General features: G+C 42.2%; 4 protein-coding genes across 4 annotated transcripts; 1 reads left to right on the top strand and 3 right to left on the bottom strand.

Annotated features, from left to right (window-relative positions):
* Positions 1-1,896: 1,896 nt before the first annotated feature.
* mrpl38 (mitochondrial ribosomal protein L38) lies at positions 1,897-6,371 on the bottom strand (the record flags this gene model as incomplete). The annotated part of the gene is made up of 9 exons (XM_083904041.1): positions 1,897-2,083; positions 2,189-2,325; positions 3,152-3,310; positions 3,398-3,443; positions 3,532-3,604; positions 5,006-5,208; positions 5,296-5,427; positions 5,516-5,704; positions 6,287-6,371. 9 exons carry the CDS (start codon positions 6,369-6,371, stop codon positions 1,947-1,949), a joined length of 1,161 nt encoding a protein of 386 aa, XP_083760167.1. The 3' UTR covers positions 1,897-1,946.
* Positions 6,372-9,494: 3,123 nt separating this feature from the next.
* trim65 (tripartite motif containing 65) lies at positions 9,495-11,611 on the top strand (the record flags this gene model as incomplete). Its single annotated transcript, XM_083903916.1, has 7 exons — positions 9,495-9,926; positions 10,039-10,134; positions 10,226-10,456; positions 10,546-10,714; positions 10,805-10,894; positions 10,980-11,197; positions 11,303-11,611. The coding sequence occupies exons 1-7, from the start codon at positions 9,498-9,500 to the stop codon at positions 11,609-11,611; spliced, it is 1,542 nt and encodes a 513-aa protein (XP_083760042.1). The 5' UTR covers positions 9,495-9,497.
* A 1,382-nt stretch (positions 11,612-12,993) lies between these two features.
* Positions 12,994-18,230, bottom strand: wbp2 (WW domain binding protein 2). The gene is made up of 8 exons (XM_083904000.1): positions 18,044-18,230; positions 16,498-16,606; positions 15,701-15,836; positions 15,503-15,595; positions 15,064-15,213; positions 14,847-14,969; positions 14,589-14,665; positions 12,994-14,329 (listed from the first exon to the last, which is right to left on the bottom strand). The coding sequence occupies exons 1-8, from the start codon at positions 18,100-18,102 to the stop codon at positions 14,282-14,284; spliced, it is 795 nt and encodes a 264-aa protein (XP_083760126.1). The 5' UTR covers positions 18,103-18,230; the 3' UTR covers positions 12,994-14,281.
* Positions 18,231-18,775: 545 nt separating this feature from the next.
* On the bottom strand, positions 18,776-27,568 carry LOC310939416 (aconitate hydratase, mitochondrial-like). Its single transcript, XM_083904163.1, has 17 exons — positions 27,524-27,568; positions 25,139-25,281; positions 24,195-24,453; positions 24,011-24,103; positions 23,759-23,917; positions 23,517-23,667; positions 23,299-23,403; positions 23,128-23,219; positions 22,920-23,025; positions 22,668-22,825; positions 22,514-22,587; positions 21,906-22,017; positions 21,532-21,810; positions 21,237-21,428; positions 20,982-21,114; positions 20,414-20,535; positions 18,776-20,333 (listed from the first exon to the last, which is right to left on the bottom strand). Exons 1-17 carry the CDS (start codon positions 27,557-27,559, stop codon positions 20,199-20,201), a joined length of 2,349 nt encoding a protein of 782 aa, XP_083760289.1. The 5' UTR covers positions 27,560-27,568; the 3' UTR covers positions 18,776-20,198.
* Between the last annotated feature and the right edge of the window lie 335 nt (positions 27,569-27,903).

The following is a 27,903-nucleotide window of genomic DNA, read 5'->3' on the forward strand; positions in this document are numbered from 1 at the left end:
TTGTTTTAATGATGAAAAAAAAGCTTCATTTGTTTTTTAAATAAATCATACAGGATCATAGGCCATAAGACAATACATCCCTGGCGCCACCTTGTGGCTAAAGTCATCAGTACATCATACTATTATTTTGGAATTTGAAGCCGTGCCACTGTGGTGATGGCGACCTCTGCTGGTGACATCAGATGCTCTTAATTTAGGCAGAGTGAAACATTTCTACAATGTGCATTCACACACGCTAAAATAATAATTATAGCCGACACGTTGTTGTAGTTTCAACTAAACTACATTACGGTGTGTAAACAACGGTATATGTATGAAAATAAGTTGTAACACACGTTTTATTTTTGAAGTTTCTTACACTTCCGGCCTGTCTTAGGGCACCGCGTTGCATTCTGGGACGCGGCGGCCATGTTGATGGCTTCGCGAATGTAAACAAACAGCAAGAGAACGAGGAGAAGAATGGGAGTTGGGAGAAAGAAAATGAATAAAAAATATTTTAAAATCCCGAAAAGGATGTGGACTTTTTAGCGGGATGCGTTAAATAGGGAAACCAGCGACCGATATGTGACCAAAATCGGCACTCCGAGCTTTTTTAAGAGAATTAAGAAACAAAAAAAAAGTAATTTATACTTTAGTAGTAGACCATAGAGGCCGTAGACACACGATTTTAAGCACATTTATAATTGCAATGCTTTAAACTGTACTCAATAAACATTAACTAGATCCATACAACACTGGTTCACACCTGAATAAAGTGGTTTAGACATTTGCTCAAATACACTACCAACTTACTAGAAACGGGGAGAAAATATAAAAACCTTTATAAATCCAGACAGTCAGCACACAAACCAGCAGCGCCCCAGCAGCAGCCATGGTTTCAGCCTTCGACAGGAAGTTGCCACATGTGTCTTCTGAAGGCTTTTTAAAGTGTGTCACTGGTGAAGAAACACGGCTGCTGCACAATCAGCGCTGATGAGCCTCGTGCTCAAAGTCACAGCTGAAGGAGATCCAGTGTTTAATAAACTCTCCTCTGTGATGACAGAAGCACAAAGGATCAGGAAAATAAAGATATAACAAAAAGTGATTTGATTTAAAAGCATCAAAAGTTTAAAAAAAAAAAAAAGTTTTAAAATAATCAAGACTAGAAAAGCTCTATGAGTACAGACCATCATACCTACTCTTCTTCTGATTATTGTATTGTATTAATGTAGTGGAACAAAAGCAAAAGTTGCTATATATATATATAAATATATTTATATATATCCGTATATATATATACTTATATATATATATATATATATATATATATATAATGACAAAAGTACAGATGCATGAATGTTGGAATGAAGTACAGTAACAGTATTTGTATATTTATATATATCCGTATATATATATATATTTATATATATATAAATATATTTATATATATAAATATATATTTAAATATATATATATATTTATATATATATAAATGACAAAAGTACAGATGCATGAATGTTGGAATGAAGTACAGTAACAAAGTATTTGTACTTCTGTGTCCTTAAGTGCTTGAAATGGCCTCGTGTCAACATGCTTATTGTTTTAAAGATGTAAAATGACTGTATTGGATATTTTAAAACAGTAGATTGACACTTTTGAGGTTTGTGTTATTGCTATTGGACAAAAAAAAAGTTGATATCAAACCATTCATACTACAACTTATTTTAGTTGTGAAAGGAATAAACTGTTGTTTGAAATTCAGGAAGCACAGTGACATCTAGTGGTAAAAAGGTGCTATTGCCTTATCTAATTACTCACTTTAAAACTTCCCTACAGTTTGTTTGAAGAATAAAAAAACATACATCACATTAGAAATAATCTTTATTATCATTAACATAAATATGCCACACATTAATTCCACACTAGGGAAAACAGATTTTTCTCAATTATACACATCAGTTGCTCGATCAGTAGATTCCAAAGGTGTGCGGCTTCCCGTCCCTGTATCTGTCCAGGTAGCGCAGCGGCTGATTATGAGGGTATTTGACCTGCGGAGGGTGATACACTGGAGGACGGATGAACTCGAACACAGGCTCTCTCATGTCTGCAGAGGGGGAGAGGACGCGAGACAAGACACACCTCGTTATTTACCAATGTGCTGTTAAATCGGCCGCATACATTTTTTTTATAGTGTGTAAATTAGTCTCACTGAGCGTGTCGTGAAAGGTGTTTGTGACCGATTCGTCCCACTGGCTCTGGAAGAAGGCGAGGCCCGCGGGCGTCAGGTCGTCCTGATGCTTCCTGTAGAAGTCCATCGTCTTGAACGTCCGATCGGCCAGAGAATGGCTGACGGAGAGGAGGAGGCGAGAGGGCAGAACACGTCAAGTTTAAAAGGAACCCCGGCTATAAGACTTGTAGTTCTTAAAAGATAAATGTTAGTATCAGTTATAATAAATTGATATAAAAAACCTTCTTGATGTCTTCGTTTTTATAAAATTTGTAAAAATAGTTTAACTCGTAGGTCGCCATTGTTGTTAACGTCGCAATGCACTCTGGGTAGTGACGTAAAAAGTTTTTTTTACAAATTTTATAAAAACAAAGACATCAAGAAGGTTTTTTATATCAATTTATTATTTACAAGCTTCGCTTGCACCAAATCTCGTAGAGAAAATCGTCAATTTTAACTCATGAAGATGTAAGGGTTAGTGGTCGACTGCGTCCTCATTTAGTACGTCTGTGGGACTTAAATAAATCAGTGGGAAGGATTTCAAACACCAACGTGGCTAAATAGTTTGATTTAACTGATAAAAAATGCACAAGTGGATCAACAAACTCCTGTGTGCAGATGGTGTCAAATCACTGATTTTCTCTATGGAGTTTGGTGTGGAGAGTGAGCGCTTAACAAAGCAGCATAAACATCAGTTTCTATTAAAAAAAAAGCGTCTCAAAACGTCTTCTCGGTGCAGGGGATGCACACACACTGGTAGACAACACAGAATTCCACATTTTCTGAAAGTTGTACTTGTAATTCATTCAGTAAGCTATAGAAAAAACAGGAAAATGAATACGCATGAGGTCATTTTTCCATCCACTTTTCCACCGGGCACATAAAAAAGGATCAATTTAAGCCAAATCATATGAAACACTAGGAAAAACAATCTGCATTTCTCACCACGGCGAAGGCCTGACTTCCTCCCTGAAGTTAATAAGCCCCTCCTGCCTGAAGAGGACGTAAACGTAGCGGTGGAATCCCGTTCCTTTGGCGGGGAATGGCGGAAGGTAGTGGCACAGCTCCTCTCCAGCCTGCACCGCTCCACCTGGTATGTTCCCTCTACACAGAGACACACGCATTCAGTCATTTATTTACACACTTACGTTGCAGCAATTTCACAGTGAGTCAGGGGAAAAAAATACTCACACGAGCCAGTGGATGTATTCTGCCTCGTTATCCACGAGATGCTCGTCTGAAGGAGCGCATAACAAAAGTATGGTTATTTAAAAACAGTCCATAAAGCTAATGTTATTGTCTGGAGCGTAGTAATAAAGGCCGACCTGGACATGTGAGCATGAGGGTCCACAGGGAACCTTCCTCTGCGTCAAAGCTGATCCGAGGAGCAGACGCTGCCTGGAGAACACACAGAAACACAATTCAGGGACATGTGAATACGCAACGGAACTGGGTTGTAAACACACAAGGTTGTAAACCGTTCACTCACCAACACCAAAGTCCATAGAGAATATCGGCAGTTTTCTATCACTGTGAACACGTTCAAGTGTGTTGTTTTGCGACTTCTGTGTTTGAAATCCTTTTGTTCGAATTTGCCTCAGCATCACAAACGTATGAAAGGATGCAGCAATAGAGCAGCCGCTCCCATCGCCATGCAAGCTAAAATGACTGGTTTCCTCTACGGACTTTGGTGTGAGAGAGTGAGCTGACATATTTTTCAAGATGTCGTAGACTAGACGCAGGGGTCGCTTTTTATTAGATGAGCCTAAAATGTATTGCTTTAAGACAGACATGGTTCTGGTGTCGGTCTGGAGCCTCAGAACCTTGGTGCGTTCCACTTTAAGAGGAACCAAAGAGGGAGGACGTAAGTCCACGTTACACACGGGCAAAATCTCCCAATACTTCCTCTACTCTCCGCTCGCCCTTCACAACCCAGAATATGACACGCCCACTGGTGATGTCATGGCTCGGGAGGAAGAACCACTATTTTGTGACTTTTCAGGGTTACACAAATCAAAAAAACTGGAACGGGCACAGAGCCCTGCTGGTGTGCAAGGGGCTAGAAGCGCTGATATGTCATACAACCCGATCTATCGTTTTTAAAGGTGACATAGAGTGTTCCTGTTGCACATAAATATTAGTTATGGAGGTCTACTTACATACATTAACTTGTTTTTATGGTCAAAAACCTCCTAGTTGCTGTTAACTAGCCGATAGAAATCCTCTTTTCTGACAGTGTATTTCTGCTGCGAGATTTCAGAGTGAACTTTCACCCCCAGAAGACAGAGTCTTGTGATTGGCCAGTACTATCCAGCACATCTGTTCTCAGAAGCGCAGCGCCCCCCTCTGGAACGGTGGATGCACTGCTCCTCATTATCAAAACATTGTTTTAACAGTGTTTAAAAATAGCTTCGTCACGACTCCCCGCCGCAGTCCCTTTTATGACTTTGACCCGGAGTCAGACCCAGAGTCAGAAGACACTGTCGCTCGTGAAACACCTCCACAACGGACGTTATTCTTCTTCTGCGGTTCAATGTACGCAACCGGATGTGCCCGGACTACCGCCCGGAGCAGGACGATCGGTTGTTCAGGAGAACCGCTGTTTACGTAACTATTACGGGATTTTCAGTGATCTCGTTGAGCCCGAGATTACAATAAAACACAACGTTCTCAGCAGTGGCTGAACTGTTTGTTTCGAACCGTCAGGGCTTCATAAACAAGGTAATGACGCAGATACACACCAAAAAAACAGCGATAATAGGAACTTCCAGTCTAGTTCCGCTTTAAACTATAACGCACCTCTGTCGGCGTCAGTCGGTTTCCATGATGCACTTGACCGCCGGCGTCCTGGCTATAAGAGACCTGGAGCGACACCTGAGGTATGAAGTAGGCCACGGGGAAGAGATCTCTGAAGACGCCATAGTGTTCTGCCAGTCTCTTGATTTGGAATGGACCACTTATCTTCATCGAGGTCTCCTGGACCTGATCCAGAGGGATCTTAACTGGGGGGGGGGGGGGGGGTGGAGAGGTTTAGTGGGTGAAACTGTTTAACAATTAAAAAAAAAAAGAATGTTTTCATGTGAACTTACAGGTGCGCAAGCGCTGAGCCCTCTCCAGCTCAGCGTTCTTCTTGTTGTCTTTGATGACTTGCCTTCGCTCCCTCTGTTCTTTGGTCCTGCTTGGTCGAATGTAAGGAAAGCCAATGTCCACTTTCTCCACGCCTGCAAAAACAAACTCTTTTTTTAATGACACGTTCAAACAACTCGGGGGATTGTGTACAGTCAAATAAAAAAAAAAAGGTTTCCTCACCATGTTCAGGGTCACTCGTCTCCATGTAGGCCTTGTAAGACTTCCACCACACAGGTTTGTTATTCGCTTCCTCCACTTGTTTCAGGTACCGAGTGTAGCTGCGATACTTCTCCAGCGACTCCAGGTCCGAAACGTCGATGTCTTGATTCGGGAGTGGACCCAGCGGAGGTCTCCGCTTACAGAGGAACGCTGTTGATGTGAAAATAACAGTGTTTATCACATGGGCATATTCCTATCATTGCAAACTATTTTAGGGTCAGGTTATTTAATTTCATTATAAGGTCAGATGTTTCCACAATATACTGTACTTTCTGTATTTTCTTAAGTTGAACACCCCTGACCAGCTCATTTATACATAAGCTCCATGCAATGTTGAATATTTGACAGTTTTCCTGCACGTGTATAAAGAAAATACACCAAATGCATTGTTTCCTCAAACAAAAAGTGCGAAGCAGTGACCAAATGTACATTTTAATACCAACATGAGATAAGCCGAATCAGTGCTGACACTATAACGAGTTAAGAGCTGGCTTTAATTTCATTCTTCTTCAACGACAACCGCTATTTACGACCAACTTTATGCTCAATTGTATGAATTTGTCTAAGGAGTTTGGTCCTTTTCTACAACGGTAAAGAAAACCACATGTAACAGAGGTCTGCTTCACACTGGCGTAATATGACATATAAACACACTGTAAATTAATTATTAAAGCCCGGTTACAACATACGAGGAACCGACTAAAGAATAAGTTTGAAATACTGCTACTATACCTGTTGTAACAAACGTCCTAACATTATTGACCCCTAAATCTGTCCCGCTTCGCAGAGCAGCGGAACAAACTGTGCGCAGCGCCATCTTGGTCTGATTTTTCGCCAAGGATACGGTGGCCGACAGGAGACACGCGACTCCGTGCGCTTTTCTTTTTTTTGACACCACTGTCTTTTTTATGGAAGCCCATTTCCGCCACTTGAAAAAATTAAAATATAATATAAGTTATAATTATGAGATAGTAGGTCATAGCAATAGTATACTTAGTCATACTAGAGATACTATCTCATTGTTATGCATTTATAAGTGTATGTCTAGTGTATTAATTACAATTGTCTACATCAGGGGTTCTCAAAGTTTTGATACCTGAGGGCCAATTTAGGAACCCAACATTGGACTGAGGGCCGCCAAAGGGAAAAAAAAGAAAAAAAAACTGAAGGAAATCTTATTTGTAATAACTATGGCGTCCAAAATTTGACAAAACCGACATACTATACTATGTCGTCCAAAATGTGACGTTTCTTTCTTTTTTTAAAAAAATTTCGGTCCAAAATTTGACAAAAACGTCATACTATATTATGTCGTTCAAAATGTTTTAATTTTTGAGGGAAAACAGTTTTTGGTCCAAAATTTGACAAAAACGTTGTACAATACTATGTCGTCCCAAATGTGACAAATTTTTTTCAAAAAAAATTTCGGTCCACAATTTGACAAAAACGTTGTACAATACTATGTCGTTCCAAATTTGAATATTTTTTTTCAAAAAAAAAATTTGGTCCAAAATTTGACAAAAATTACATATACACCGTCCCACATTTTTGGGAAAAAATTTAAATGCCAAAATTTGACAAAAACGTCATACTATACTATGACGTTCAAAATTTTAACATTTTTGGGGGGAAACAGTTTTTGGTCCAAAATTTGACAAAAACGTTGTACAATACTATGTCGTCCCAAATGTGACAATTTTTTTTCAAAAAAAATTTAGATCCAAAATTTGACAAAAACGTTGTACAATACTATGTCGTCCCAAATGTGACAATTTTTTTTCAAAAAAATTTTCGGTCCAAAATTTGACAAAAACGTTGTACAATACTATGTCGTTCCAAATTTGAATATTTTTTTTCAAAAAAAAAATTTGGTCCAAAATTTTACAAAAATGACATAATATGCCATCCCAAATTTGACATTTTTTCTCAAAAAAAATTTCGGTCCAAAAATGGACAAAAATTACATATATGCCGTCCCACATTTTTGGGAAAAAATTTAAATGCAAAAATTTGACAAAAAGTCATACTATACTTTGTCACTATGTCTTCCAAAATTTGATGACATAGTAAATACAGTTGTACAGTTTACACTTATTGGTCTGTATCCAGTAATGTCCAATAAACCTTTAACAAGTTTAATAGCTCCTGGATTAAAACTATCAACTGTAATTCATTGTGGGGCCGCCAGAAATGTTTCTGCGGGCCACCATTGGCCCCCGGGCCACACTTTGAGAACCAATGGTCTACATCTTATTATTGATTTAATTTTTTGATTCCATTTTATTTCCCTATTTTTTTACAGGTTTTATTTACTTACAGGTTAATTTTGCATCGTTAATATGTTATTTTGTTGTGAATTATTTGTATTTTCATTATATAAATTAATGAATTAATGGTGTGCAACATCATCCTAAATATTATTTTAATTGCAATATCATGATGGATTATCAAGATATCCTATTCATTTGAAATTACTGAACAGTTTAATTTTTTCCTGATCTGTTTTGGATAGACAAGTTCACTGGCCCCCAGGTCATGTTGAGTTTGAGGCCCCTGTTGTACACCATTTTTCTAAATAAAAGTGTTTGTTTTTATCTATAGTTCACACCAAAATAACAATATTTATGAAAGGCTGGGTACGCCACACACCGATAGCCAGTTTAAAGTGTCTAATTTTACCTAATCTGATGAAAATAGCATGTATACAATTGTAATTAAAACACTAGACATATACATATAATTGGATATAAGCTAACGTATCATTATTATTACTGTTCTAATAAAAATTGTTCATTGTTGGGCTAGTTTTCGTTGTAATTTTAAAATAATTGGGGGGGGGGGCCGCATGTGGCCCGCGGACCAAGAGTTTGAGACCCCTGGTGATGATACATGATAATGTGGTTGGGTGGTGTCTGCTGCCTGTACATCGGGTTTTGCCGACAGCACCTGAACGCATCACCGCTCAGCGTTTTGACGTCATCGTCATCATCAGGGGACGCTTCATCTAGCGATATTCACTGTCCACATTCAGACGCTATGAGCGATTTTGTCTGTTAAAAGCGGTAAGAAAACGGCGCTGTCGTGTTCGTGTTGTGTCATTTTGGCGTGTGCGAGAATAAATGTGCGCTGTTACGCAGCGGAGCCGCTGTCCCGCTTTAACGTGGTGACCATTATTTGTCCCCAGGAGACCTAGCTAACAGGAGCTGACCTGACTGTAGGCTAACGCTAGCCGCTAACGTCACATTCAGACTGAGCCTTGTTGTCATTACTTATTCATGTTATTAGTGTGCTTTGTTATGGGTTTAGTCCCATATTTACAGAAAATGGAGTCAATTTAATGAGCATTTCCTTCAATTAAATAAAATAAAATAAAAATATATAGAGATTTGTGAGCTGTTAAAGGGACAGTGATTTATTTTGTAGGTTTGAATTTGTATGTGGAAATGTAGGAATTTCAGTCTCATCAATTAAAATGTAAATTTTTAAGCACAGATACACAACTGCTTTATTGTCTATTTTCTTCCTATCTAGTAAAATAATTTTCATGTTATGTTGAATATTATTAACTAGCAAATGAGACCAATGGCCCCCTGGTGGCTGTTCAGTATAGTCTTACTTCCTAGATGGAATCAACTAGCAGAACCAGAAGACTGTGCCATTATTCACTGTGTTATGGTTTGAACATGTGATGTTTCACTGCATTTAAACATTAAAACTATACATATGCTATAGAGTAAACAATCACATTACACAGGTATAGAATTTAAAAAAATGTCCAACTTATTCCTACATATTCTGGAATGGTAAATGCATTGTTTCTGTCAATTTGGCTTTTTTCTCTTTAAAAAAAACAACAAAACTATAAACTGATGTGTTGATAAACCCATATATCCTCACAGTTTCCTCTTTTCCTCTCTCAGAACGGTCCGGTCTTTCTTCAGAGATGGACTCCACGAATTCTAACCTGACGTGTGCCATATGTCTGGAGCGTTTCCGGGTCCCCGTGACCATCCCCTGCGGTCACACCTTCTGTCAAAGATGCATCACCGTTCACTGGGACACCAAGAGCAAGGCGGACATCGGACCTCATTGCCCCATCTGCAACGAGGCGTTCGACGGCAGGCCCGCCCTCAAGAGAAACGTGTCCCTGTCCGTCCTGACGGAGGCAGCGAACAGCGGCGGTCACGCCTGCAGAGAGTCGCTCGTGAGGGGAGGCGAGGTGGCGAGAGCCATGCTGCTGTGCGATCGCCATAAAAAGCCCCTGGTGTATTACTGCAAACAGGACAGGATGTCGGTGTGCTGCGAGTGCGGGATCTCGGAATGCGAGGCCCACGACAAAGTCCTGTTGGAGGCCGAGAGGGAAAACCAAGAGGTGGAGTATCTGCGTGTTTTTGTCAGCTTCTACTTTACAGTTTTTTTTTGTTTTGTTTCCTCTGTTCCTTCTCCTCCTCACTTCTTCTTCACTTGCTTGATTGTCGTTACAGCTGCTGCTGGACAGGAAGAGTAAAGACGTGGGGAAACTCATCGAAGAAACGCAGAAAAGCATAAACGACTTGGCGGAGAATATCGGTCAAGCAAAGGTACATTTCAGCGACACTCGCAGTCATAAAAGGTGGCTTTCAATCGGCGATTTTTGTGCATAAAACGTGAATTTGGGTTCCCACCCAACAGGTGACTCTTCAACAGACTTCGACATGGGTCACCGCCAAGTTCGAGTCCCTGATAAAGGTTCTGGCCGAGAAGCAGGAGGCCACGCAGCTTTTCATCGACGAGCAGAAAGAAGGCGCCATCGCCGAGGCGGAAGCGCGACTGGCTGAGCTGCAGGAGAATGCACAGAGACTGCAAGAGAGCCAAGACCAGATCGCTGGTCTGCATAAACTCTCCGATACCGAGCTCATCAAGGTTTGACCTTCACTGACTTTAGACACAAATAGAGCAGTTAAGAAACCCTGTAGGTCCTGATATCTTTAGTCATGCGTGTCTCTGCACAGGAATCGATGCTCGTGGAGGTTCCACGTTTTAAGGACATCCCCACGGACGTAGCTCCTAACCTTCAGGATCGGTTAAGCGGCGTCACCGAAGTCCTGTCCCGGATCTCCAAGCTGGTGTCGGAGGACCTGGAGCGGGCCGTGAGCACGGCTGTGGGTCAGGACAAAGATGGTAGTCTGCCTTCAGAGAGAGAGTTAGCCGGAATTTTACCACAGTTGCTTCCACACTCTGTCTGACCTTTGTTCTTATTATGGTTTCAAGGCTCTCCTCAGGACAAGAGGCCGATCGGAGCTGTGGTTCCCAGTCCAGCTGCTCCGTGTCACCCTGCTGGTAAAGAGGGCCTCAGCGCTTGTGAGTCTTTATTTTATTTAACCCATTGACCAAAGGACAGTAGTGACGTAAGACACTTACACAACAAATGTCCCTCTCTGCTCAGACCGATGCTCTCTGACCTTCGACCCTCGCACGGCCAACGGACACTTGTTCCTCTCTCACGAGAACCGGAGGGCGGAGCACCTGACGTCCGGACCGCGACCCGTCCCGGCACACGAAGCCCGCTTCGATCACACCTGGCAGGTCCTCTGCTTTCAGGGCTTCACGCACGGGCGCCACTACTGGGAGGTGGAGGTGTCCAAGCCGTGGGCCTACCTGGGGGTAAAGACACGTCTCCTGTCCAAACTGATTCACCTGCTCGTCCATTTTAGGAGCTTACGTGCCATTAAGGAAAATTAACGTCTCTCCCTGCCATTTCCTGACCAGGTGACCTACGAGGCCCTACCCAGGAAGGAGAAAGGGAAGCGTTGCATGGTGGGCATGAACGACCTGTCGTGGAGCCTGCAGCTGGACGAGCATCAGCTCAGCGCCTGGCACAACGGCCGGCGGGAGACGCTGACGGGACACTCGCAGCACAGGCGCGTGGGATTGCTGCTGGACTACGAGGCGGGGACGCTCACCTACTACGGAGACGGACAGACGAGGCTCCACGCTTTCCACTGTGCCTTCACCCACGAGCTCTTCCCCGCCTGCTGGATAGGAGAGGGGGTGAGCATCACCCTGTGCTCCGCGTGAGTCGACACGGAAATTGTGATGATGGAATGTGGGCACCAGCTGTCTCAACGACACTTTTTGAAACACTTCTTCTTTCCTTTTTATATTTTACTGACTGCCTAAGAGGTGACTGTGACTGTGGGGCCGCCCCCAAAATTGACTACTTTGTGTTATTTGCTGTATTAACTGTTTAACAACACGACAACGGAGCAAATGGAGGAGAAACTCAAAAAAAAAAAAAAAAAGGTCCTTGAGGTTCTAGATTTAAGACTGCACTATAACATCCTGTTTTTGTTTTTAAATAGCAGACAGGAAATAGACTGGAGAGACTTTACAATGTGTCAGATTATTGAACATTTACTGCACAAAACCAGTGAATTTATTACACGTGGTTGAGGAAAATTGGAATTGGAAGTAAATGACACTCACGCACAGAGACGAGAGTCAAAGCAACAAAATAAGTATTAAAGAGAACATTTAAAAAAAGCTTAGTTTTTTAAAAGTTTATTATTTAAAAATTTGTCAAGGTTATAGTATAAGATTTTATCGCACTCACATTAAGTCGATTGTGGTGAAATTCTGTTATCATTTTCAATGGGAAACATCGCTAATATTTCATGCGTGACTTTGCCCAACTCGACTACATACGGGTGCTACTGAAAGTACCACAAGGGGGCGCCTGCATCTTTACATTGATGTGAAAGCGTCTTACATATTGCGAAATGCAATTTGCGAATCCCCTTTCACCCCACGCCTAGAAACACTTTGGACTTATTTAACTTCAAATCTCGACTGAAAACAAGTAGTCAACAGACACACGAAAGCCACTTAACGCTGCTGTGCGCACAGTACGATACGGTTCAAAAAAACAAACAAACATCGTCCTTCGAGTACAATCCACTCTAAACGCAGGGATGTCTGAATGTTACTACTGAAAACGGACGTTAAAAAGGGAAACTGCCACGTAATCACGTTGGGATCTGCGCTGGAGCTGGTGCAAACTCATTGTCCTGCTCGTGACAGTGTTGCTGTACTGGAATCTACTGTATTCTATAGACTTTTGTTTTTAAATTCACGGGCACGTTTGGGAGGTTGAATCCACCTCGAGGCTCAGGACTTCGTACGCCAGTGTTTTGGGGGAAAAACTGCTGTTGATTTGCACCGTCAGAGGAGGACGACTGACGGTGAGGAGACGGGGGGGGGGGGGGGGGACATAAAACATTTTCAGGACATAAAACACACAACTCGTCTCAGTCCGGAGTCTTGGCACGTTGAAAGTGGGAAAACCTACCATTCGTCATCGTGTGGTAAAGCAATGTTCACTGTAGAAATAAAAAAAAAAAAAAAAAAACATACGCTGCTTTGTTCCACATGAATCAAAATCCATTTAATAACAATCCACTCCAGTGTGTTTTCATGCATTAACTGCAATCATGCTTTGTTTTTCGTATTCGAGCCATTTTTACACGAATTCTCCAATAAATTAGTTTGAAATAAATACATATATGATGATTATCATTATTATTATTGTTATCGCACACACAAACACACACAGCTGTGACAGAGCAGGAGTTCTGATGCATAGCGTTCTGAAAGTGCAAAATATTCAGCCAACGGGTACGGAGTATAGATAAGTGACCACAGAGGGAGGAAGAGGACGCTCAGACTGGAACGCTGACCTCAGAACGTGACGACCACAGCGAGAAGGAAACACTTTAAATCTGAAATCCGGTTTTTAAATCTACAGTGTGTTCCGAAGTATGAAGCAGGGAGGCGGGCGAGTGTGGGACCATTTTTGTTTCTGGAACGTTCCGAGACGTGACAAAAAAAATAAAAAACGAGGGAAGTGTAGTGACATCACTGGATGATGACTGCTCTCTGCTCCTGAACATTGTAAATAATCCCTAATCCAGGATCAGGGCGTCACTGCTGAGGATCTATGCTGCTGTAATCTCTTCACTCAAGGCTATCGTTCTTCTACGTGTTAGTGTTCTTGAGAAAATATCTCATTTTTAAAGTTGTTTTTTATATTTATTTATATATATATATATATATATACATATATATATATACATATATATATATATATATATATATTAAAAGCCTGTACACATAAATGATAGAAAAATAAAAGACTGGCATTCAGCTGGTCTCTGGTTAACTTAGCTACGCAATTAACGTCATCACAGACTCAGTTTGGTTCGATAAGCGGTCGTAAAAAATTGACAGTGAGCCTCGCAGCGCTGCGGAAACTAACGTTTAAGTTAAGCGTATTGTTTTTGGGACACTTGCAAGGCAATAAATGCTAAAGTATTCAGGTTACAAAGTTCTCCCTCAACTACAGTGAACGGAAGTCCCAAAATCTGGGCACCGCTGTGTCCTCGGCAACCTTCTACAGCTAATACTTCAAATTTCCATCACATTAAGGTGCTTCTAAAAAGAGGGGAAAAGAAGCCGATTAACATATTCAAATCATTCAAAGGAATGTGAAAGGTTCTCACTCAGAGGGGGGGGGGGGAGGAAAGGGGATGGAATTAAGGGAAAAGGAATGATTGGGAAGACGAGAAGGCAGGATGTTAAAAGATAAAGGAAATTTTAAGCCTCTCGAAGAGCAGTAGATGGAATGAGAAACAATACGATCCAGTTGGATCGAGGAGAGAAGAGAGGAAAAGAGGGCGACGAGGAGCTCGTCTACTGGTTCTTCTTGTCCTCTGGAGGAGAGTAAGGAGGAGGTTTGTCCTACAGAGAGAATTAAAAATGACATTTTTGTAATATAGTAAAAAAAAAAATACCTAAAACCTGCTTTAACTTTTTTTTTTTTTTTTTTTTTTAAATCCCATGCTTAAATGTTTCCAATTCATCATTAGATGACAAAAGCACCAAAATAAAACTACCATATCTTTAAGTACAGCAAATTCAAACATTTCAAAACATGAATAACTGCAAGACCGTTGTGTTTCGTCAGAGATAATCTACATTGATGAACACGGCGACTTACATGTGGCAGGTACACGTGTGTAGGGGGCAGTGTGGCACCGCTGGCACTCGCTGCTGCTTCAGCAGCTTTGGCCTCCGCTGGGAAAGCATGGAAGAGAATTTGTTACATCCATCTATCATCCATCATCAACCTTGGATCATGGGGTTAGCAGCTCCAGGACAGAGCCCCACACTTCCCTTTCCCTAGTCCAACCTCTGATTTGTGGATATAATGTCTACCCCTCTTGTTAATAATCAAATAAATGAGTGAGGGACTCACCTGCTGCAGAGGAGGGAAGGTCTGGATCATGTGGAGGCTGCTGACCCAGAGGAGCCGAGTATGGAGGTGGAGGGATGTAGGAGGCGGAGGCGTCAAATGCCGGAGGGCTCGGGTAGAATCCGCCTGCGAAGCAGTGATGTGAAGACAGGCTTGTGTGAACGCCTGGAGACGTCTAATCTGACATTAATTAATGAGAGGGGGTGAAAAAACACCACACCTGGAGGAGGAGGGTTGGGGTAGGAGTAGCCGGGCGGAGGAGCGGATGGGTACATCCCGTTAGCAGGAGGAGGAGGAGGGTAGGAGTAGGCTCCGTTGGCCATGTAGGGGCATCCGCCAAACCCAGGAGTCACTGGCTGACCTCTGGACGCTGACACACACACACACACACACACACACACACACAGGACAGATGGAGAAGACACAGCAGTTTGTGACGTCAGCTTCTCAGTACCGTAATTCCTAAACGTTTCAATAACGGCCAGATATCGAAAGTGAGAGTTATCTTGGAATAAGGAGCAGACGCACTCGCTCACATTTTGGGACAATTCTACAGCCATAAAATCGAAATAAATCCAGATCCTGATTATCGTGATGGTCGTAAGAGGGTTAAATTAAATGAATATGGATTTAGAAACTAAAAAATAATAGAATTTTACCCTGCGCTGCAACCTGCAGCATGTACTGGCCAAACTCTATGGCTCCTCCGGCACCAAAGACGAGCTTGAACGTGGCACTGCCCTCCCAGCCGCCTGCAAGACAAATAAAACATTTCCTGTACTTCATGTGGACTGAACAAACGTAACAGTCACAGAATTTTACACACACACACACACACACACACACACAGTATTTACCTCCAGCCTCTGCACTGATGGTGGCTTTGATGTAATTGGCTCCCAGCACAGGCTGCTTCACCTCGCAGCCCTTCATCAGGTAGAAGGGCATCATGAACGACTGCAGAGCATCGCGGCCTTTGGCCACGAAGATCAACTGAGGGCAGAACAGAAGGTGCAGTAGAGTCGCATTAAAATACACAGATGATATTAAAACAAGTATAACAGGAGCAGGAAACAAGACGCCAATAAAAGAAAGAACATAAAAGCAACATCTCACAGAGCCGAATGTTCCAGAAGGGATTTAAAAACAGCCAGTGTAAGCGGTAACTCATTCCAATGTGAGTTTTTCATTGGACGATGCAAATCTCGACAAAATCAGTGCAGCCAAAGGGTGAAATTATGATGCCAATTCATTTGTTTGTGTTCCACATTTGTTTGTCTCCTCCATCTGACAGAATATAACAGTTTAATCATTACAAAAGACTTGACTGAACAAAGCCTGCCTCTCCAATCTGTGTTTTACATAATCTAAAAAAATAAACACTGAAATGACTACTGGTTATTTAACAGCACAAATAATATACATAATAACAATAATACACATTATTCACAGATGTAAATTACGACTAACAACTAATCTGTGTTTTGTCTGCAGTGGGAATAAATAGAAACGGGTGTCACTTCCAGGTCAGACGAGCTCTGATTTGCTTTATCCATCAAGTCACATGACTCTGCAGCTTTTCCAGCGCAACATTAAATGCACCATATTCAAAACAGAGACCCTGGGGTCTCGTCTCTCTCTCTCTCTCTCTCACCCTGTACGGAGTTAAATAGATGCTGCCCTTCTTGCTCTTCCTGAAGGCTTCGGGCAGACGTTCCACGTCACAGAAAACCAGCTCCACGTTATCGTAGTTCATCAACAGACTGGTGACGAGAAGCGCACACAGAAAACACAGATTTCAACAGGGTAAAAGAACATTTCAAAACGTATTATTCATCATATTGTAGCTTTAAAATTAGCTAATTTGTCACTCGTCACTTGCCGGCATTAAAGGTTTAAGGCCACACAGTGTCAGAGCTTACTACTGGTTCTGGGTCAGCTGTATGTTAGTGTATTATTTCATCTACAGTTCTTTCTAGAAGGATCATCCAGTTCTACTAATGCATCTTTTAACCTGTAGTAAAAACAAACATCACTGCCTGCTAAAGTGCAGTTCTGTGCTCCTCTGTGATAGCATGTTGTCATGAAGTCTTGCTGCCGTATCTTCATCTTTATTAGCTAAAGACACAAAAGGGATGTTAAGGAATTAGAGAAAAGTTTAATAAACTGAGCAGGGAAGGAAGACACCGCCACTAAATAACAACCGTCATGTTTAAAATATACATAGACAACAAAGCAAATAGATTAAAAATGTTATAGAGCATCACACAGGGAAGTGATTGCTTACTGATTAAGAGAAGTTTGACAAAAATGAACATTATTATTAGATTGACTTGTATGAAACTATGAAAAAGATATAGGAATATATATATATATGTGTTGTGTAAACATATACATTACATCACATGTGACCTGCTATAGTTGACTGCAGTGGTGATTTAACAGGTTTAAGTCAAAGTGTCACATAGACCTGGTACAATAATAACAAATCAGACACATGGAGGCCACGTTTGTCTGCTGTTGATTTACATCTTATAGGCTCTGGTTAGGCATAACAAGCCATTTTAACATTTAACAGCTATTAGCTAGTCTGCTAACGTATTACAAGATGATTTATTATGAATTTGATACTGACTAGTGGGGCTGATAATCTATTCGATCGGTTTCAGTGGGTTTTTTAATCATTAAAATAGGTTTTTCAGCTCCTCAAATGTGAATATTTTCTGGTTTTTTTCGAGACGAGGACAAAACAAGACATTTGACAACATCATCATTTCATTGTTTTGATCCACATTTTCTGACATTTTATGCACTGAACAAGTATTCGATTAGTCGAGAAAACCTGTCGCCAGATTGGTCGATGATGAAAAAAATGGGCCTGACTCCAGAGGGATTAAAGATATCTTAAACTGCAATCATGATTATATATCTTACAGTCTGGGTGACAGTTAGCTAACAGATGCTAAAAGTTGTCATTGAAAATAAACGAAGTTAGAGCTGGTTGGCTAACTGTGAGACAGCTTTGTTCAAACTGTTTACTGACGTGTTGCTGCTGTAACATGTCAAGTACCTTCATCTTTATCTGTACTAGCTAAGGACACAACAGTGATGCTATTCTCTTGTTTTTAAACGAGTTTACTGTCACTCTGTCACGGTTAGCAGTGAGCGCTAGCTAGCACCGCGCGGCCGCTAGCGTTTACCTTTCGCTGTTGTTGATGATGACTCCGCCGGACTCCGAGTGGTTCTGGTTCAGAGTCATGCCGACGGCCCCCGACGAAACAACAACAACAACCAAAACGAAAACGGGGATAAACTTAAAAGCTGCGTCTCCTCTGGGAGTAAATGTGTCGGTTAACAGGCCCGTGAGGAGCCGCCGCCGTCTCCGCCGCCACGGTAAGAGCTGGAAATAACGGCGGTTGTGATGTTGCTGCTGCTGCTGCTCGGTTCACTTACACCTGCTCTTCCGCCATGCGTGAGGCACGCCCACCGAGTGACGTCACGAACGCTTAAAAAAATGACTATGGGAAAAATGATAAAACAGCAGATGAGACCTTTGTTTTTGTCGTAGAAAAAGCTGTGCAAACGTTAGATCTGTGCTCCAAAATGTATGTATATATTATAATTTTGACATATAATAATGTATGTATTATGTATGAAGCACTTTTCTGCCCATAAAGATCTATTCAGGCTTCTGTATGATATGAATTGAAAGTGGGTTAACCGACTTTCATCTCTTAATTATCTTTTCTTTGAAGATCTTTTAAATAAACCTGCTTCACGTACCTGATTTCACCTTATTTTATTTGAATTGCCTTTGTTATATCATATACATTCATAATGACTCTTATTATAGACACTAGATCCTCATTTTTACTACATATCTGTAAACATAAACAAGAGATTTGAGTCACATAATGTGGAGGCCATGGGAATAAATGAGATCTGTGCGCTTTTATTTTTACAACCGATTGCCATCTCTGTAATACAGAAAAACAAAAATCATCTGGGTGAAAAAGAAAAACTAAATGTACATTGAACCAGAAACTTTACATACAGTGAGGGATGAATGAAGTGGTTAAAGCCTTTGCTTGATTCGCGCATTGATTCGTTTCTTTTGCAGTGACTGAAGGAGACGATTGATCTGATGAGACAACCTCACGTGTTGAAGTTTTGGAGCGATTTTCTGTTACAGAGGACGGAAAGAACACAAACATCCGACAGCGTAACGTCAGTTTTCTCGAGAGTTAGCCACATTACTCCATCAAGCGGTCATTTTACAGTACAACATCAGCATTCCTCCACCATTAAACACGTTTAAAATATCAGTATATGCTGTTCCTGTATTTTTCCTCATGCATGATCTTAAACTTTTGCGAGAGAAAAAGTATTAATAAATAATACACAATGAGGGGGGGGGGGGGGGAACATTGGGATGCGTTTGACCTTGTGATGAGGTTAGGAAGAGGGAAGAAGTTGGCAAGTTTACACAGTATTAAATTATGACTGAATGTGTGACATGATTAATAAACACAGGAGATGATCTCACTGTGGTACAGTAATGAAAAGTTCAATACATTCCACAAGTTATGCTCCATCACCTTCATTTCACAGAATATATTTCAACAGGCCGTAGACACTGTGGTCAATTTTACTGACAGTACATGAAATAAACTGGCTGCTCATGACTTGAAGACACTGCAGCATATCCTTGCAGCCACTAGGAGGCAGACTGATAAAGTATTGAGCTTGTGATTGAAAAAAAACAAAAAAGTCCTGGATCCACATGATCACAGCGTCACTGAACAACAAACAGACCTAGATCCACAAACGGCATTGTTCACACGTAGGAGGGCAGAGCTGAAATAACTGGTGCGGTTTGATTGAAAACGGTTGAGCAAAGCTGAAAACTTACAGACATGCAGAGCGCGACACCACTCCAGAGCAACGAGGAGGTCTCACCGACAGCCCTTGAGGTCTGGTTTGATGTGGCTTCCGCACTGTTTGAACAGCTGCAGAATCAGTGTGATATCGACTGGGTCAAAGCTTATTGTGTCAGAGTGTGTGTGTGTGTGTGTGTGTGTGTGTCGCTCTGCTTTTCACACACGCCAGACTCTTAAAAACGTGAATGTTCCATCGTCAACACCGGCTTCGCAACTTAGTCTGCAGTCATTCTTACTAAAACACCGACTTCAGTCCAAGCTGTTTCGCCGACATTGGTGACAGAGCGGTGGCTGACGTTCTTCAACCCCCTCTCTTCACAATCCTCACCACCCGGTTCCCCCCCCCCCCTGAAAATCCTCTTCCTCCTTCCTTCCTTCCTTCCTTCCATTTTCCCCTCCTCGCTCCTCGTCTCCCTCAGTGCTGCAGCGACTTCATCCTGTTGAGGGCGGAGCCGGCCTGGAACCATTCGATCTGTGTCTCGTTGAAACTGTGGATGAGCTCCAGGGTCTCCTCGCTGCCGTCACTGTGCTTCACGACCGCGCTCAAAGCCTGAGGAGGATGAGAAGTTAGACATTTCGGATGCTTCATTTTCAATGTTAGAAAGCAAACTGTCAGCAGACTCTTCTCACCTTTCCTGGAGTGAAGGTTTTCAGTCCCTTGATGGAGATTTTGTCGTCAGGGCGGATCTTGTCGTAGTCAGATGGGTTGCTGAAGGTCAGTGGGAGCACACCCTGCTTCTTCAGGTTAGTTTCTATAGGGCAGGAGGAAGATGTTGATTAAATATGAGAGTAGATAATCTTCGAATCCATTCAAATATTGAATGTTATAATTACGTGGACCATTTCGTCCATTTTGGTTGTCTCTAAATGACCGTCCCCCAATTTGTGGAGCTGCTGCTATGTTTTGAATAGGGTTTAGCTTTGAAAAACACCATAAATAACATGTTTAAAAGATCTAAATTCAACTGTGTTCTCAATAACATGCCAGAACTGTAACTGGAATGTAAATGACTTCAGGAAAAAAAACTGAGAGGATCAGTCACTTAATCAGGAAGTGAGCCAAAGCTCATGAAATTACATACCGTGTGTTTTAATGTTTAAATTTCTGTCCATGACCAAATTAAAAAACAACAACAACAACAAAAACATATCACAAAATGTCTTTTTTTTTTACATTTGAAACTACATTTGAAAGTACCATGAATTCTGGCAAAGCTCTTGACGATGATGGCTCTTCCTCCCAGGTGCCTGGGCTCCAGCGCCGCGTGCTCCCTGCTGGAGCCCTCGCCGTAGTTGTCGTCTCCGACCACGACCCACGACAAATTGTTGGCCTGCGAACAACGGGATGAAGGGAGAAGATTTTCATCAGCTGTGAACATTTATCCACCAGGGCTTAGTGAACTTAGAGAAGCCACAAGCTTCATTGTGAATCAAACGAAGAAGCTATCCTCGCCTTGTAGTGACGGGCAACATCGGGAACTCCTCCGTACTCTCCCGACAGGTGGTTCTTGATCTTGTTGATGGCGTCGTTCTCGCTGTTGACTGCTCCGATCAGCATGTTGTTGGAGATGTTGTCCAGGTGACCGCGGAACTTCAGCCACGGTCCGGCAGCGCTAATGTGGTCGGTGGTGCATTTGCCCTTCACCTGCGAGACAACGGTGAGAAGATGAGTGACATGTTTTTGATACAGACTTTTTGGAGTTTGGAGTTCACAACAGGGGGCAACAGTGTCATTTCAGAATCCTGACCTTAATGAGGACCTGCAGGTTCTCCAGGTCGGTGCCGCTCCACTTGTCGAAAGGCTCCAGCAGCTGCAGCCGGTTGCTCTGAGGGCTGACGTCCACTGCGATGCCAGAGCCATCAGGTGGTGGGTGCTGATAGGTGTCCTGGCCTGGGTCGAAGTCTTTGGCAGGGAGTTCATCTCCGTTGGGAGGATCCAGCTTGAATTTCTCACCGTTGGGGGCTGTAAGGTAGTCCGTCTCCGGGTTGAAATTTAATGTGCCGGCGATGGCCATGGCAGTGACAATCTGAAGGTGTAGAGGCACAATTAGTTTCGACACATTAGCTTATGTGTGCGTATGCATTTGCAGCTACACAACTAGGTCGAGTGGATTTTATTCACCTCGGGCGAGGTGACAAAGGCGTGCGTTGCCGGGTTGGCATCATTCCTGGCTGAGAAGTTTCTGTTGTAGGAGGTGACGATTGTGTTCTTCTCCCCCTTTTTGACATCACGCCTGAAATCAAGCACACAAAGGACATGAAAAGGGGGCGACAGGCAATGTTCGTGTTCATATGGCGTTGCTATCATGAAGATGCTGGCAAGGATGGCTGCTACTATCTCAGTCTGTGATATAGTGTGATAAAATAAACACTAAACACTTAAATAACACAATAAACATCAAACAATACTAAAAAACCTAATGAAGGGTTGAACAGGACTAACGCATTATTTGTTTTGCTTGTCCAGTTCCTCATCCTCCCAAACTTTTGGTTGATTTAGCTTTAGTCATTTCTCTGGTCGAGCAAAAGCCATTTTTGAGATTGTGGCCAGAAAAAAAACAAAAGCTATTCTCTTTATTGTTCAGGGTACAAATTGAGATAATGCACGTCTTTTTGCTGTAAGTCGAGTCAACTCTGCCACCATGACACAGAGCAAACACACAATTTCAAGTCTTAAAAGGAAAAATCAAATTCACTATTTAAGAGTAAGAAAGTTCTGGCCTCACTCACCTGTCCCACTGTCCGATGCAGGGCCCACATGCATTTGCTAGCACCACACCTCCAACATCTCCAAGAATCTTTGACTACAGGAAGACAAGAACATATTTAAGCATTTAAGCAGCGCCACAGGGTAAAATATGTGCTTTTGGGTGCCGGCACTCACGTATCCGTCTCTCTCAATGGTGGCACGGATCTGCTCCGAGCCGGGGGTGACTGTGAACTGAGCTTTGCACTTCAGGCCTTTGTCCAAAGCCTGTTTGGCCACAGAAGCAGCGCGGCCCATATCCTCGTAGCTGGAGTTGGTACAGCTGCCGATCAGACCTAAAAGTGGAAAGGAATCCAAAAAAAAGGATTCAAAACATGTAACAGAAAGAGAAGAAAAACACAGCTTTTCCCCTCCCTGGTTGCTACGTACCAACTTTGACCTCCAGTGGCCAGCCGTTCTTCTCAGCAACAGCGCCTACTTCAGACACTGGGTGAGCCAAGTCAGGGGTGAAAGGTCCATTGATGTGGGGCTTCAGCTGGAGAAGAAAACAGAAATTCAGTCATTTACATTTACATCTGCCTGACTCTTTGATATTTATGTTCTTGACAAGTTGACTAATCTCTAAAAAATAACAGACCTCATCCAGGTTGAGCTCGATGACCTCATCATATTCGCATCCTTTGTCTGGTACCAACAAGTCGGCGTATTCATCAGCCAGGGCAGCGATCTCTGCGAAGAAGCACGAGATATGTGGAGACACGGACACAAAACCAAACCTACACTTATTTTTTATATTTTGTGAACATACGTCCACGTCCAGTCTTCTCCATGTAGGTCCTCATGCGATGGTTGTAGGGAAATACTGAGGTTGTGGCTCCGATTTCTGCTCCCATGTTGCAAATGGTGGCCATTCCTGCACACGAAAAGAGATCCGTCAGACTGAACTGTCTCTTTATATGTTATATAGACTAATACATAAGAGACCATCATAAAAAAAGGGTAATAAATTCATTTTTTTCCACTGACCGGTGCAGGAAATAGAGTCCACTCCTGGTCCATGATATTCTACGATGGCTCCAGTGCCTCCCTTCACTGTCAAGATGCCGGCAACCTTCAAGATGATGTCCTTGGGTGACGTCCAGCCTGAGAGGGTGCCAGTCAACTTCACTCCAATCACCTGAGAGGAAGAGAACAATGATAAATTGTGGTTAAGATTTAGAGAGAAAACAGAGAGATGGAACTGATGTAGAAGAACATATTCTGATAACCTTGGGACACTTGAGCTCCCATGGAATTCCTGCCATGACGTCCACAGCGTCCGCTCCACCGACGCCAATGCAGATGGCACCAAGCCCCCCTCCGTTTGGTGTGTGGGAATCTGTGCCGATGAGCATCACTCCTGGGTAGGCGTAGTTCTCCAGGATGATCTGTTTAGATGAAACAAAAGACGGTTATCCCACTGTAATTATGCTGCCGCTAAAAAAAAGAGGAAAAAAAAGATAATTTTCTGGATCCTGGACCTGATGGATGATGCCGGAGCCTGGTTTCCAGAAGCCAACTCCATATTTTGCACCAGCGCTGGACAGGAAGTTGTAAACCTCATTGTTGATTTCCTAGGAAGAGAACGATGATAGCTCAGTTAAAAGGAACAAATCACAACAACATAAAATATAATGAACATAAACAAACACGCGCCCTCCTCACCTTTGCCCGGGCCAGATCCTCCGCTCCTCCGATCTGGGCCTCGATCAGGTGGTCACAGTGGATGGTGGAGGGCACGGCCACTTTGGGAAGGCCGCTGCTGATGAACTGCAGCATGGCCATCTGGGCCGTGGCGTCCTGCATGGCCACGCGGTCGGGACGCAGCCGCAGGTAGGTGCGACCGCGATCGATGTCCTGGTTGTGGGGGTCATCGAGGTGGCCGTACACGATCTTCTCCGACAGGGTGAGAGGCCGATTGAGTCTGGAACGTAGGGGGTAGATGTTACTGATTGTGCGGTGATGTATTGTGAGAGGAGATTTTAAAGGGGCAAATGGATGAAAGTAAGTAAGTGTACGTAGAGTAAAAATGGGTAATGTGGGTTGTGGGAATAGGTAGACGCAATACACTGATGTTTTTTAGAGGATAATGGAGTTGTACATGCAACTGTACTACAGTTAATCTTGTACACATTAGCCTAATCTGGGGTCAAGGGTCAATATTTTAAGGCTACTTTGGAAGACGTTGAATATTAGGGCTAAGACTTGTATTTTATGTTAAGGTGCAAAAATGGAGTGAGCTGCAGTTGAGACATCTAAGAATGGATTTCTTATTTCCGCTTATAGCGAGCGTATGGCTAAACTCTGTTTACAGCACTATTTAAATGCTAGTTGCCGACAGATTCCACAGAAATCTGTTTAAAGACAGATTACACTACAGTAAAATTACCTGCTACTCATTTCTTCTCATTATGTCATTTTATAATATCCACTTTATGACAGACTAGAGCGGGAGTAATTACAGGATCTGGATCAAGCAAAAGACATTGAAGTGCACAGTCGAAACAGCACACTTTTCTTTATACCGATTCAAAAGCAAAGCTCAAACGAACAACATAATAATGTAAGTTTCTGACCAGAGAAAAGGTCAGGCGGAGGAGAACACTGACCTTTTTTTCACAATATCAACGTTGGACTGGAGCTTCTTGTAGTTGACATAAGACGTGGGCTCAAAGCGGCTCATAGACACGTTGGCCTTGGCTCTGTGGGCCGCTGCTACGTGCAGGCGCCGCGCACCATGGCCCAGGGCCAGCTGAGGACAACAGCAAAGGTAAATATACAAACATAACATGAGCAATAATCACAGAGCTGTGGACAAAACCAGACACAATTTAGCCTAAACATACACAACATAACGTGCTGTGCAAAGGTCTTAGATCACCATTTGATTGTTTTTAGCAGCGCTATAATAACCATACCGTAGAAGTACTGCTTCTACAGGGTGAAAATGTCAAGTATTTAGTGTGACATACAGTACCCTTACATTTGAACAATAACACAACCCTGGCTATCTTTATAATTGGAGTGGAACACTTATTAATGTTATTGGTAAAACCTGTGTTTGTCCTACTAATTCATGTCAATAACTATCTGCTGTAAAAACGGTCTATTACACCGTGTTGGAGCATCACATACAGGTGCCGTAGGAGTCACATCGTTCCAACCCAAATGCAAATGATCAGAGAATTAGACTGACATAAAAACAATAAAGCTGTAGAGTACCCCTTGTTCAAAAAGACTCATTCAATTTTATGCACCAATAGTTTGTTGTTTGCATTCTATTCTCAGGTGTCAGATTTCGGAGCGTCTCGTGTGAACAAAACACTCCCAGCTCTCATGAGGTCAAACACAAACACATTTTGGAAACAATAGCAGCAGTCCACCTGCCCCACCGCTCTAATCTCTTCTGTCGTACTGTACATGCTAAAAAGAAAAAACTATATATACTTTTACGAGTTCTTATATTAAGCAGTGTCTGATTGGACTGGACTGGACCAAGAGCAATCCTCCTGGAGTGGAGACCACTATGTTTTAAAAACAACAAATCTAGTTCTATTCTAGTAAACCATAGTATTACCATGAAGACTCTCTCTCTTGATAGTTAAGTCAACAAATAAGACGCTCTAGAGAGAGAGAGAGAACAACACATGGAGCAGCTGAGGGTCTCAAATGACCAGATAATGTGTGGGGAAGAATTGACAGATAGCAGCTGAGAGGCTGCAGGCCTTGAAAGGTCAACTGAGAAGCCTGTAAAATGTTAATACATGATAGGTTCGGATATTAACCATAGACTGGAGCAAATACAGTTGAGCTGAGGAACACGATGTCACCTTGGCTGACCTCTCAGTCAGTCTACACACTACTTTATGACAGCAGTAGCCTGAGAGGTAACAGGTTACAATGACATTTGAATGACACAGGATGAGTGCTTCAAATGGATTTGTTGCATTTGAGCATAAAACAAAAAGTACACATTTAAATGAAATAATTCCTTACGTGTTTATACATGTTTGATATTGGATTGTATTATGAGTAATCAGTGTCTTTGTGAAGTAAGCAGCAGCTGCTTAAGGCCCCCCAATATATTTAGGCAAGTCTCACAAGCAAGCATATAAGATATTACATTATATAATAATTGGTAAACATGAAATAATATGTCAAAAGCTTTCAAAACAAAGAATTAGTTAAACAAATCACTGCTGGCATGTGTGAAGACTGGCAATAATCCTGTCCTGGTATTGAACTGATGTTAGTGATGGTAAAATCTATCTATGCCTAAACAAATCATGGTTTAATGGCTATATTTCTGCTCCATCACCAGGGTTAACAATCACAGTGGGCCTCTTAATCTCAATATTAAGCCTAAATTGGAGCTCACACATTTTGCTTCAGACATTAAAAGACCATAACCCAAGTACATCAATGCAAGATTATCCGTAGTAATATTGTAATAAAATATTCATACTAAAACATTAATTGACAAATGACACACAAACACATACTAGTGTTGCTATTTTCACGTGTGCAAGTTTCACTAATAAATATGTCAGACCGTGTTTACAATATTCTGTGTTATTAACATGTGTCATGTGTATTCAGTGAGTCATACGCAGCTCCTCTTTCAAGGGGAAGCTGCACTAACCTTGTGGTTAACCTTGCTGTTCAAACACCCGCTTCTGTTTCTCCAACTAGCTTAACCGTGTTCACTAACACGCTGTGGACATCAACGGTGACTCCCCGTTAACGTAGTCGTGATTTGTTTAAAAGTCGGTGGTTGGTAAATAGCAGTTGTCCGCTAGATGCGCGCGGCGCACCCGGTACACGATGACCTCAGCCGGTGACTTCTTCGCGGGCCATTTTTATCAGCAATAACCGGCCTCTGTCGTCCAGCGTAGACGGGAAAACATTAATTCACATTTGTTCTCTCTAAACCGGTGGGTGACATCTTTCTATGGTCTATAAATGTTGTGCAATTCGCCCGTTTTCTCTCTTACCTGGAGCCTGGTGACAGTCAGACAGTAGGTTGCCATTTTGTTCACTGACAAAGATGTGCTGGGCCGTAGTGACGTCACACCGCTATATAGCGCGGCCTCGCAGGTCCTGCAAGAAACATATACATTTAAAATCCCAAATCCAAACTCAGATTGTTTATCTCGTATTAAGAAATGTTAAAATGATCTCGGTTTACTTCTACTTTGTTACCATATCCAATATAATGTGAATTACGAAACACATATGCATTGATAATGTTTTTAGTGTTGGTTTGACGTTTGTATAGCTGGCAGGATTATGATCGAGTTGTACTTCACGATTAATTTCACGATAAGTTTCTATCTTATTCTTTAACGTTTAATATTTTGTTTTTTAATTCCCG

The sequence above is a fragment of the Microchirus variegatus genome (assembly GCF_963457635.1).
Source record: "Microchirus variegatus genome assembly, chromosome: 17".
NCBI lineage: Eukaryota > Metazoa > Chordata > Actinopteri > Pleuronectiformes > Soleidae > Microchirus > Microchirus variegatus.

Coding starts and splice junctions, on each gene's coding strand:
- wbp2 (XM_083904000.1), bottom strand. CDS start 18,102: ATGACTCTGAACCAGAACCACTCGGAGTCCGGCGGAGTCATCATCAAC. Junction 15,837..16,497: donor TCTATTTAACTCCGTACAGG/GTGAGAGAGAGA, acceptor TTCTGCCCTCAG/TTGATCTTCGTGGCCAAAGG. Junction 14,666..14,846: donor CCTTCCCTCCTCTGCAGCAG/GTGAGTCCCTCA, acceptor ATGCTTTCCCAG/CGGAGGCCAAAGCTGCTGAA.
- LOC310939416 (XM_083904163.1), bottom strand. CDS start 27,559: ATGGCAACCTACTGTCTGACTGTCACCAGGCTCCAG. Junction 22,588..22,667: donor CCATTGAGAGAGACGGATAC/GTGAGTGCCGGC, acceptor GTCTTCCTGTAG/TCAAAGATTCTTGGAGATGT. Junction 20,536..20,981: donor GAGCTTTGCCAGAATTCATG/GTACTTTCAAAT, acceptor CCTGCCCTATAG/AAACTAACCTGAAGAAGCAG.